At 46.2% G+C, this 13,028-nt stretch overlaps 1 protein-coding gene across 3 annotated transcripts in view; it reads right to left on the bottom strand.

The window, feature by feature from the left end:
- Nucleotides 1-13,028, bottom strand: part of LOC126263119 (pickpocket protein 28-like) — a 331,006-nt gene that overhangs the window by 229,010 nt on the left and 88,968 nt on the right. For all 3 annotated transcript variants that reach the window (XM_049960131.1, XM_049960132.1, XM_049960133.1), the window contains one exon: nucleotides 4,841-4,989. In XM_049960131.1, coding sequence (XP_049816088.1) covers nucleotides 4,841-4,989 — 149 coding nt within the window. The remainder of the gene's footprint in view (nucleotides 1-4,840; nucleotides 4,990-13,028) is intronic.

Below are 13,028 nucleotides of genomic sequence, written 5' to 3'. Positions count from 1 at the left end.
TCGTTCTTGTGAAACACAGCTAGCCCTGTACACACACGAAGTGTTGAGTGCTGTTGACAAGGGATTTCAAATTGATTCCGTATTTTTAGATTTCAAGAAAGCTTTTGACCCTGTACCACATATGCAGCTTGTAGAGAAATTGTGTGTTTATGGAATTTCGTCTCAGTTACACTATGTGATCAAAAGTATCCAGTTACCCCCAAAAACATACGTTTTTCATATTAAGTGCATTGTGCAGCCACCTACTGCCAGGTACTCCATATCAGCGTCCTCGGTAGACATCGTGAGAGAGCAGAATGGGGTGCTCCGTGGAACTCACAGGCTTCGAACGTGGTCAGGTGATTGGGCGTCGCTTGTGTCATACGTCTGTACGCGAGATTTCCACACTCCTAAACATCTCTAGGTTCACTGTTTCCGATGTGATAGTGAAGTGGAAACGTGAAGGGACACGTACAGCACAAAAGCGTACAGGCCGACTACGTCTGTTGACTGACGCAGACCGCCGAAAGTTGAAGAGGGTCGTAATGGGTAATAGGCAGGCACCTATCCAGACCATCGCACAGGAATTCCAAACGGCATCAGGATCCACTGCAAGTTCTATGACAGTCAAGTGGGAGGTCGAGCGGCTGCTCATAAGCCACACATCACGCCGGTAAATGCAAAACGACACCTCGCTTGGTGTAAGGAGCGTAAACATTGGAAAACAGTGGAAAAACTTTGTGTGGAGTGACGAATCACGGTACACAATGTAGCGATCCGATGGCAGGGCGTGGGTATGGCGAATGCCCGGTGAACGTCATCTGCTAGCGTGTGTAGTGCCAACAGTAAAATTCGGAGGCGGTGGTGTTATGGTGTGGTCTTGTTTTTCATGGAGGGGGCTTACACCCCTTGTTGTTTTGCGTGGCACTATCACAGCATAGGCCTACATTGATGTTTCAAGCACCTTCTTGCTTCCCATTGTTGAAGAGCAATTCGGGGTTGTCGACTGCTTCTTTCAACACGATCGAGCACCTCTTCATAATGAACGGCCTGTGGCGGAGTGGTTACACAACAATAACATCCTTGTAATGGACTGGCCTGCGCACAGTCCTGACCTGAATCCTACAGAACACCTTTGGGATGTTTTGGAAAATCGTCTTCGTGCCAGGCCTCACCGACCGACATCGATACCTCTCCTCAGTGCAGCACTTCATGAAGAATGGGCTGCCATTCCCCAAGAAACCTTCCAGCACCTGATTGAACGTATGCCTCCGAGAGTGGAAGCTGTCATCAAGTGTATGTTACGGGATTCGTGATTTCCTGTCAGGGGGATCACAGTTCGTAGTAATTGACGGAAAGTCATCGAATAATACAGAAATGATTTCTGGCGTTCCCCAAGGTAGTGTCATAGACCCTTTGCTGTTCCTTTTCTATATAAACGATTATGAGGTAATCTGAGCAGCGGTCAGGTTGTTTGCAGATGATGCTGTCGTTTATCGACTAGTAAAGTCATCAGAAGATCAAAGAAATTTGCAAAATGATTTAGGGAAGATATCTGTATGGTGCAAAAATTGGCAATTTACCCTAAATAACGAAAAGTGTGAGGTCATCCACTTGAATGCTGAAAGGAATCCGTTACACTTCGGTTACACGATAAATCAGTCAAATCTAAAGGCTGTAAATTTAACTGAATACCTAGAAATTACAATTAGAAACAACTTAAATTGGAAGGAACACACAGAAAATGTTGTGGGGAAGGCCAACCAAAGACTGCGTTTCATAGGCAGAACATTTAGAAAATGTAAAAGACCTACTAAAGAGACTGCTTATACTACGCTTGTCCGTCATCTTTTAGAATAACTGCTGCACGGTGTGGGGTCCTTATCAGATAGGATCGACGGAGTATATCGAGAAAGTTCAAAGAAGGGCAGCACGTTTTGCATTATCGAGAAGTAGGGGAGAGGTGTCACTGAAATGATATAGGATTTTGGGTGGGCATAATTAAAACAAAGGCGTTTTTCGTTGCGGCGGAATCTTCCCACGAAATTTCAATCACCAACTTTCTCCTCCGAATGCGAAAATATTTTGTTGACGCCGAACCTATATGGGGAGATACGATCATCATAATAAAATAAGGAAAGGTATAGCTCGCATGAAAAGATAGGTTTTTCCGCGTGCTGTACGATATTGGAATAACAGAGAATTATAGTGAAGTTGGTTCGATGAACCCTGTGCCAGGCACTTAAATGTGATTTGCAGAGTAACTAAGTAGATGTAGATGTAGATCTAACTGATCCTCAACTTTTTTCCGTTCTTCTGTTTCTTATTCTTACCAGCAACTTGGATTCATGAGCTGTTAAGTTGATTGTGCGATAATTCTCGCACTTGTCGACGCCTGCTGTCCTCGGAAGTGTGTGAATGATATTTTTCCTGAAGTCTGATGTTATATCGTCAGTCTCACACACTCTACACGCCAAAGTAAATATCTCTTTGTTGCGATTTTCCCCAAATGATATTAGAAATTCAGACGGAATGTTATCTCCTCCTACCGGCATAATAGATTTTAAGCCTTTCAAAGCTCTTTTAAACTCTGATTCTAGTATTGGATCCCCTAGCTTCTAAATCGACTCCTGTTTCCCCTTCTATCACGTTATCAGACAAATCTCCCACCTCATAGAAGCATTCAAGGCACTCTCTCGACCTATTTGCTCTCTCCTCTGCGTTTAACAGTGGGATTCCCGTTGGAGTCTTAATGTTCCCACTCTTGCCTTTAATTTCGTCGAAAGTTACTTTTTATATATGCTGAGTCAGTCCTTCGGACAATCATTTCTTTTTTGATTTCTTCACATTTTTCATGTAGCTATTTCGCCTTAGCTAACCTGCACTTCCTATTTATTTCATACGTAAGTGACTTGTGTTTATCTAATACTGAATCTCCCTGAACTGCTTTTTACTTTCATCTTTCGTCGATAACTGAAGTATTTCTTCTATTACCCATGGTTTCTTCGTAGTTACGTTCCTTGTACCTATGTTTTCCTTCCAGTTTCTCTCATTGGCATTTTTAGAAATGACCATTGTTTGGCAACTGAACTGCCTACTGAGCTATTCATTAGCAGTATCTATAGCCTCAGAAAACTTCCTGCGTATCTCTTCATTCCTTGGTACTTCCGTACGTCACTTCTTTAAAAATGGCTCTGAGCACTATGGGACTCAACTGCTGAGGTCATTAGTCCCCTAGAACTTAGAACTAGTTAAACCTAACTAACCTAAGGACATCACAAACATCCATGCCCGAGGCAGGATTCGAACCTGCGACCGTAGTTGTCTTGCGGTTCCAGACTGCAGCGCCTTTAACCGCACGGCCACTTCGGCCGGCTCACTTCTTTACACACTGATTCCTCCAGAATCAGTATTCTCTTAAGCTTCAGCCTGCTCTTCATCATTACTAAATTGTGATGCTCCTGGGCACGCCTTACACACAAATACTTGATTTCGGACTCTCTGCTTGACCATGAAGTAATCTAATTGGAATCTTCTTGTATCTCTTGGCCTTTTCCAAGTGTACCTCCTCCTCTTGTGATTTTTTAACAGAGTATTCGCTATTACTAGCTGAAATTTATTGCACAAGTCATTCCTAGTACCAATCCCAAATTTTTCCGTAACCATTTCGTCTACTCCTTCCCCTACAAACGATTCCAGTCATCCATGACAATTTTCATCTTCCTTTACGTACTGAATTATTCCTTTCGATATCCTCATATTCTTTCTCTACCTCTTCATCTTCTGCTTAGGCCGTCGGAGTTTATAGCAAAATTATCGTTGACGGTGTTTGTTTGCTGTCGATTCTGCTGAGAACAACCCTACAACTGAATTCACTCACTGCCCTATCTTCCTATTCATAACGAATCCTATTCCCGCTACAGCATACTCTGCACATTTTAGTATTATTCTATATTCGTCTGACCAGAAATCCTTGTTTTTATGTAAGCACAAATGAATCGAACAAGGCATATATATCGGTTTAAAAAACGTAGAACTAATATTGCAACACCAACATAAAATCAGAGCCGATAACATACTGGCCAAGCACGAACGACCCTCCAAGCAGAAATACGGGCACAATAGCACAATTGGAAATGCAGCCGCTCTCATAATGGACAACGTGAGAGCATTAAATGTGCGATTGACTGGAGTCACTGGAAAAATTAACTCGAAGACGAATTTGTGCTACAGTCTTAAGAGTGTTCGTGGACAAACTTGGAAAAAGTTACGAGAAAATATAGGTAGGGCCAAGATTTAGGAAAAGAACTGGTAATCTAAATTGGAAGGGTCAGATTGTGATTTGCACCCAACTCATTCCGAGTGCCCTGTGGCTTAACTACAACATCTCCTTACTCCGTGAGTTTCTTTAGAATATAACGAAAACGTGCAGCACAGAATAGTGCTTTCGCAATTCCGTTTACTTAATATCTTTAAACTCCCTTTTTCTGCAAGAGTGTATGATATTATTTGGTGGACATATGAATAAATTTGAATTAAATAATTTTTCTTTATTTTAATCTGTATCTTTGGTGTCATTAGAAAAGCTGTGTAAATTAGATGAGAAACTTGTAACTAAACTGGGGACATTTCTTGTGGCATTAAAGCTAAATCTGCAAGGCCTCCACAGTAACATAGTTCCGAAATGCATAACAGCATCCTGTTAGGTAGCACATTTCAACTTTTTGTTCTGCAAATCGCATTGCTTTTATTTACGCTGATTTAAAATCACTAACATATTTTAAAGCTAGGCGATATATTCAAGAAGGTCAAGATAATTATTACAAACTTTTTCACATTGAGAACTAGACAACCGACTTACGCTTTGTCCGTGAAGAAGTCGTCGTAGGCAATGCTGTTGAAAGTGAAGCAGATTCCTTCATCTGTAAGAACTGTGTCGAAAAGGCACGAGCAGTTGTCTTCCGAATGCCACGAGCAGTTGAGGAGTGTTTGTGCGAGTTTTGGCGCAGCCTGAAAGTAAGGCAACTCTATGAAGTTTTTGTCATTCCATCAGCTGACTGAAGTATTCACTCTACATTGTACTCTTCCAGTTTTCTCTTTTGGTTTTCAGAAAACAAGTTTTCTTTAAATGGGAAGAAAGTGTTATTTCTCTCTCTCTCTCTCTCTCTCTCTGTGTGTGTGTGTTTTAGAGAGAGAGAGAGGGGGGTGAGAGAGAGAGAGAGAGAGAGAGAGAGAGAGAGAGAGAGAGAGAGAGAGACGGGTGGGGGGGGGGCGAGAGAAAACATTCCTGGTTTCCATAAATCACTAAAAATTACAGAAACAATTAGAAAGAAAAAAAATCATATGTGTAAAATGCAATGACACTTCTTCAACGCGTAGAACACATGCTACGTCATAAATATAACATGGAAGCAGAACTACATGTACTAGTATCGGCTATGGTCGAAGTTCGACCAGTTGCGTCAGTGGACCTGATCTGTGATGGCGAATGCCATGTACCTTAAAGGGTCTGAAATTTTAGCCGCAAAACCGATCCGTGGCAAATGCTCCATTGTAGCTACGTGTATTCTTGAGCTAATTCTTTGATTTCTCTCTAACTGTTCGATCAAATGGTTCAAATGGCTCTGAGCACTATGGGACTTAACATCTATGGTCATCAGTCCCCTAGAACTTAGAACTACTTAAACCTAACTAACCTAAGGACATCACACAACACCCAGTCATCACGAGGCAGAGAAAATCCCTGACCCCGCCGGGAATCGAACCCGGGAACCCGGGCGTGGGAAGCGAGAACGCTACCGCACGACAACGAGCTGCGAACTAACTGTTCGACCATTTGAAATAAGTTTTTGAAACGCTACTTTGAAAAATAAACTTTGTATAAATGGCGTCAAATTAACTTTATCCTAATGTAAAGATTACAAAATATGCACCGTAAATTCATCAAACTGCAATTACAGTTCTCAAAATTATTTGGAATTATGTTCGGTGCACATTTAAATGTATCTTTCAGAAAGATAATAGAACTAACGTTATCAATCTCTGCATTATTCCTATAACTTTCTCTACACAAAAATTGTGTCCCTCCAGCTCTTCGTCTTCCAGAGCGACCCGTTAATGTTCTTCTTTGATGCACAGCCTAAGACAAATATAGTTTTCTTATAATAAGGGATGTTGTAGCTACTCAAAATGAAGATACTGAAAATTAGGAACACTCTAAATTTCGAGGTGAAGGCGGCAAACGAACACAGAGTTAGTTCCGTTTACTCTTAGACCAAAGTAAGGGAAAAAACTACTGTAATAACAACGTTTGTTATCCCCGACAGGTTCGTTACAGTGTTTCGTTTTCCACCATCAACAACATCAACATCGTAGCAGTTACAGCACTGTAGCTGTCCGGTATGCGTGTTTTGCTGCAAATGAACTATCTGTAAGATTTAAATATGAATGTCCCTAGAACGCAACTTCACGAAAAGTTGTTACTTTCGTGTGTCGTTTCTACCATAGCATCTGATTGTCACGCGTGGTAGGTGTTGTTAGTAATGTCAGAGACAAAGGAAAACTTTACACGTGTGTGTGTCTACTTGCTTTTCCGTGTCCTAATGGCTATGTATACTCATGACTTTTTCTCTTGTTTACATCTACGCCAAAGTCCCTTTCGGATTATATATGTTTCATTCGCCTCTTTGTATTATTAATTTCAAAAATTGGTGCTTCAATTTTCGACCCTCACGAATGAATATAACAATCGTTAAATAAAACAGGTGCATTATCGTTATCAATGTCCACATTGCTATTACTTTCTTTAAGCAAAAAATTGTCTGTCTAGCTCTGCGTGTTTCACTCTGAACCGATGGCATTCTCCTTCTAGGCATAAAAAAAATGTTTCCGCATAATAAAGGTGTCGGAAGTCGTAGTAATTCAAAATCAAGAAATTAAAAATTAGGAACTTACTTCAGATTTTCTCGTAATGGCAACAAATCTCCACACTGTTGTATCCACGGACCCAACCAACCAACCAACTCGCGCACGCGCGCCCTGGCCGTGAAATCGCTGGCCACAGTTCCTGTCGCGGCCGTTGGCGTCTCAGGGCGTTACCGTCGACGGAAGAGGTCGCGCCCTGGCTGAGCTCGGGTCCGCAGCGCCCTCTGCCTTTTACATATAAGGAGGAGCGCTGGCCCCGAGACGGACATACCGAGTTAGTATTCCGCTGCTCGACTCGCTGCGACACACTTGCTACTGTCACCGCGCACGTACCGCCATGGCTGTGACGCAGTTTGCCGCCGCACTAGAAGCTCTCGTCCATGCGATGGGGTTCACCGGCCGCCGCCACCGTCAGCCACCGCGCAGGCGAACGCAGCGGACCAGGAAGGGCCTCCAGTGCTACAATTGCCAGCAGCTGGGGCATACCGCGCGGGAGTGCACGAACGCCGTCGCGTGCTTGAAGTGCGCGGCGGCTCACGACACCCGCAGTTGTACGAAGCCTCGTGGAATGGCCGGCAGATGCGCGAACTGCGGCGGGTCCCACGCCGCAAATTCGCGTAGCTGCGGCTACCTCCGCGAGTCACGCTGTCTACTCGCCGCACCACGCCCTGCGGTGACGTCACGCGCCTCGACGGCCGCCTCGCCCCCGCGCTCCGGCGGGGGGTGCGAGCCACGCCGCCGTGAGGCCGCCACTGATGAAGCTCTGGCCGGCTTCCAAGCCGCCTTTGCGGCCGAAAGGGCCGCACTGAAGGAGGAGCTCGCAGCTGTCCATCGCCAGCTCCAGCAGCTGCGCGATGAGCTGCGGGTTCTCAAGAAGAAGCCGCCAGTCCCTGCCGCCGCCCCCGCTGTGAGTCGTCCGGTGGGGGTCGACGTGGCCACGCAAACAGCCGCCGCTCCCCCTCCCGCAGCAATGCGGGAGGTGGCGCCCATGGAAACGGATGATGTGCCGCCTGAGCTGCCCCCCTCCGAGGTGGCAGCCGCCAGCAAGGGCACTAAGGCGCCTCCTGTCTCCTCGCACGCCGAGAAGCCAACGAAGAAGAGGAGGATTCGCCTCCCATTTCCTGACGTGACCAACGTGCAGGTCGTCCTGAAGGACATTGCCGCGGCACTGAAGAACGGGTCCTACCCCTATGCCGACCATCCATACCCCTTCACTCCGCCAGACCAGCCCATACCTTCCCTCCCTCATCGGCCGCTCCACCTTCGCACGTGCAGATACCGTGACGCGTTTATGGAAGTGCTCACGAAGAAGGAACTAGCCCTGCTAAATTCACACCCCATCTTCACCCCCTCTCAATGGGAAGCCTTAGTCGACGTTATCGACGTATTCGTGAAGGAAGAGTACCGGTCTGGTCGGCGGAAGATGGATCGCGAAACTATTGAAGCCATGGAAGACATTGAACGTAAACGACGCCAGTTTCAGTAACGGACACCACGCGCGGCCATTACCCCGGTAGCGGAGCCTTTAGCTTAACCCACCGGCCAGTCACTTCGGCCCTTCGTTTTCCATTTCTCTCACTGTCTCTCTCACTATCCTTTCATCTTTCCTTTATTTAAAAAAAAAATGCACAAAACGCCATGCAGCACTACAACGCCAAGAACTTTTTCGCCAACCCGTCATGCCAGAAGGTGAAGCGCCTCGTGCGCTAGTACTTCGTCCCCAGTCGAGGATATCTTCCTCCTTCAATTGTGCCGGTACCCGAGACGGACAGTCTATTGTCGATTGTCTATTGCTAGCCTTTCGTGGAGTTTATAGCGGATTACTCCCGGATATTACTTGGACTTGTATTGCTGGTGCACGTTTCGTCAGAAATAAACATAAGTTATCACTTCATTCTATCTGGCGCAATTCTTGTCATTAATTATTTTTCGGCCAACAGACATAGCTACATCCTGGTCACTACCCACGCTTTATACAATTTGTGGTGGCTGCCCCAAAAGTACCGCCGAGGACCTTGGGTTTGGGAGCCGTCACAAAACACACAGTTACCCTTATACACTGAAAGCCAAAGAAACTGGTACACCGGCCTAATATAGTGTAGGGCCCCCGCGAGCACGCAGAAGTGCCGCAACACGGTGTGGCATGGACTCATCTAATGTCTGAAATAGTGTTGGAGGGAACTGACACAATGAATCCTGCAGGGCTGTCCATAAATCCGTAAGAGTACAAGCGGATGGAGATCTTTTCTGAACAGCACGTTGCAAGGCATCCCAGATATGCTCAATAATGTACATGTCTGGGCATTTTGGTGGCCAGTGGAAGTGTCCTTGACGTCCTGGAGCCACTCTGTAGCAATTCCGGACGTGTGGGGCGCCGCATCGTCCTGCTGTAATTGCCCAAGTCCGTGAAATGCAAAGTGGACATGAATCGATGCAGGTGATCAGACAGGATGCTTACGTACGTGTCACCTGTCAGAGTCGTATCTAGACGTATCAGGGGTCATATATCACTCCAACTCCACACGCCCCACACCATTACAGAGCGTCCACGAGCTTGAACAATCCCCTGCTGACATGCAGGATCCATGGATTCATGAAGTTGTTTCCATACCTGTACGCGTCAATCCGCTCGATACAGTTTGAAACGAGACTCACCCGACCAGGCAACTTGTTTCCAGCCATCAACAGTCCAATATCTGTGTTGACGAGCCCAGGCGAGGCGTAAAGCTTTGCGTCGTGCAGTCATCAAGGATACACGAGTGGATCTTCGGCTCCGAAAGCCCATATCGAGGATGTTTCGTTGAAAATTTCGCACGCTGATACTTGCTGATGGCCCAGCATTGAAATCTGCGGCAATCTGAGGAAGGGTTGCACTTCTGTCACGTTGAACGATCCTCTTCAGTCGTTGTTGGTCTCGTTCTTGCATGATCTTTTTCCGACCTCAGCGATGCCGGAGATTTGATGTTTTACCGGATTCCTGATATTCACGGTACACTCGTGAAATGTTCCTACGGGAAAGTCCCCAGTTTATGGCTTCCTCGGAGATGCTGTGTCCCATCGCTCATGCGCCGACTATAACACCACGTTTAAATTCACTTAAATCTTGATAACGTGCAAGTTACCAATCTAACAACTGCAACCAGACACTTGTTGTCTTATACAGGTATTGTCGAGCGCAGCGCCGTATTCTGCCTGTTTGAATATCTCTGTATTTGAATACGTACGGCTACACCAGTTTCTTTGGCGCTTAAGTATAGAAAAGTAAGCGAAATAACGACGCCAACATACAACGTTATTTACAGGTTTTGTTAGTACGATATGTTGATTTTCACTACTGACAAATTGTGATTTAGGTTTTCCGTGATTTCCCTAAATCGCTTCAGGCCAATGCCGGGATAGTTCCTTTGAAAGGTCACGGCCTAGATCCTTCCCCATCATTCCCTGATCAGATGGGACCGATGACATCGCTCTATTGGTCCCCTCCCACAAACCAACCAACCAACCAAATCACTGCTGATAACATCATCGACCTAGCATTTGTCGTATTGTAGCTACAAATGAATAATGTAAACACAGAGTGCGATTTCACGAAATGTTGTTACTTGCGTATGTCATTTCTACCATAGCACCTGATTGGTGCGCAGTCCAGGGGTTGGTAGCTCTTCAACTTTCGATGTTCAGGTCTGGGAGATTTTAACGCGTGATAGAGAATGTAACATCAGTGTTATGAATGTGAAAACTTCTGCTTCCGATTACTACTCTTAACGGCAAGATAAACAAATTATTGTGATTCTTCAGTTTCTCCCGGCGTATTTGTTGATCAAAATATCCACGGGTGTACTGCCGGTCTACAGTGTCCAACAGGCACAATATTTCGGCGATCATACATGTCGCCATCATCAGGTGAACTGACGGACTGAGCTCCTGTGAACGTCTCCGGTCGCAGAAATTGTTAGTGCTGTTGAACAGGTTGCAGCTCGAATTCCGCCTGAATCAGCTGAGGAAATACGTCGTGAAACTTGTCGTGCGTTGACGAAATCCAAGCAGATGAAGTCAAATATCACCAGTAAAGAGAGGGCGGCCATTCCTGAACTGAGGGAGCGCTCTGAAATTGTTGTCTTACCGGCTGACAAAGGCAATGCTACAGTTGTTGTCTCCCATAAGGACTACACTGATAAGATGCAGAGCCTGCTAAATGACGATTCCTACCGGAAGATCAGCGTTGACCCTACAAAGAAGGTGGAGAACAAGACGAGGTCGCTTCTCAAGACGCAGATTTACCAGAGGGTGACGCTAAGAAATTGTTACCCAAAGGTCCGGTACCGCCTAGACTATATGGACTCCCGAAGGTTCACAAAGGGGGGGTACCATTACGCCCCAATGTCAGCAACATCAGGGCACCTACATATTTGTTGGCCTAATACCTGACGGGAATATTAAGTCCTTATGTGGGTAAATGCCCTCATCACATCCGTAATTCCGTGGATTTTGTTAAACGCCTTGATAGCTTCAGGTTGGATGAGTCAGATATCGTGGTGAGTTTTGACGTCGTTTCCTTGATTACGAGGGTACCCCTGCGAGAGTCACTAGAATTGAGTAGTCAGAAGTTTGACGAGAAGACCACTGAACTTTTTAGGCATGTCTTGACTTCCACGTATTTTCTTTTTAATGGAGAATACTACGAACAAATGGAGGGAGTCGCCATGGGTAGCCCACTCTCACCGGTGGTAGCGAATTTGTACATGGAGAACTTCGAGGAGGGAGGCCTGTCGTCATCCGAATGGAAACCTGCTTGCTTTTTCCGTTACATGGACGACACGTTCGTCATCTGGCCACATTGTATGGATAAACTCCTTGACTTCCTTACACATCTAAACTCCATACACCACAACATCAAATTCACTATGGAGACTGAAAAGGAGGGTAAATTACCTTTCCTTGACGTCTTGGTCAAGAGAAGGGCTGACGGCACCCTAGGTCATGGGGTGTATCGGAAGACAACGCACACTCATCTGCATTTGCACGCAGACATCTGCCACCACCCTTCACAGAGGAATGGGATACCTAAAACTCTAGTACATAGGGCGCGCACTATCTCTGACGCAGAGAGTCTACCCCAGGAATTGGAACATCTGAGAACTGTATTTCGAAAAAATGGGTACTGAGAGTGGCAGATTCAACGTGCTCTCCGCCCAACCACTACAGCACAACCTGTGGAGATGGATGAAATCACGAGGGAGGAGGTAGGCACTGCGTTTATCCCATATACAGGCGCACTCTCGGGAAAAATCACCCGCATTTTGAAGAAATAAAACTCGTGCACTGGTGGGGAGCGCCAAAGATGACCTCGGTTTGAGGAAGGCCGGCGTGTACCAGATTCCGTGGCAATGTGACAAGTCGTATATTGGTCAGACGATGCGTACCGTCGAGGATCGATGCCGTGAACACCAGAGGCACACTCGACTGATGTATCCGAGCAAGTCGGCGGTCGCTGATCATTGTTTGTCGGAAAATCACGCTATGGAGTATGAACGCACGAGGATTCTGGTACAGACGTCGAGATACTGGGACAGCGTTGTTAGAGAGGCCATCGAAATTCGCACCAATGACGACCTCATAAACCGTGACTGTGGCTATAATCTTAGCAAGGCTTGGGAACCAGCGATTGGGTTAATCAAGAGTAAATCGAGCAAACATATAGTTGTGGCGACCACGGCGGACAGAGCCATCACACCGACGTCATCTCAGACGCCGTCGCAATCTGTTCCACCGCGCGACCGTGGCGCGGGGCGCGGACAGCGGAGGGAGCGCGCCGCGGGCGGAGGGTATTTAAATCGGCCGCCGCCGCGACCGAACCCAATTCCCGATGAGCAGCCATAGCGTACGGATCTTCGTGCGGGCACGTTCACAGGAGCTCAGTCCGTCAGTTCACCTGATGGTGGCGACATGTATGATCGCCGAAATATAGAGCCCGTTGGACACTGTAGACCGGCAGTACACCCGTGGATATTTTGATAAACAAATTATTGTTTCTTTGTGCTAATTTGTATGGCAAAGTACCATTCGATTTATATAAGCATCATTGGCCTCCTTGTGCAGTTACTACTGAAATCCGGTACTTCAAT

This window comes from Schistocerca nitens, chromosome 6 (assembly GCF_023898315.1).
Source record: "Schistocerca nitens isolate TAMUIC-IGC-003100 chromosome 6, iqSchNite1.1, whole genome shotgun sequence".
Lineage (NCBI taxonomy): Eukaryota > Metazoa > Arthropoda > Insecta > Orthoptera > Acrididae > Schistocerca > Schistocerca nitens.
Note: the sequence above shows the minus strand (reverse complement) of the source record. Positions and strands in the feature narration are given on the sequence as shown.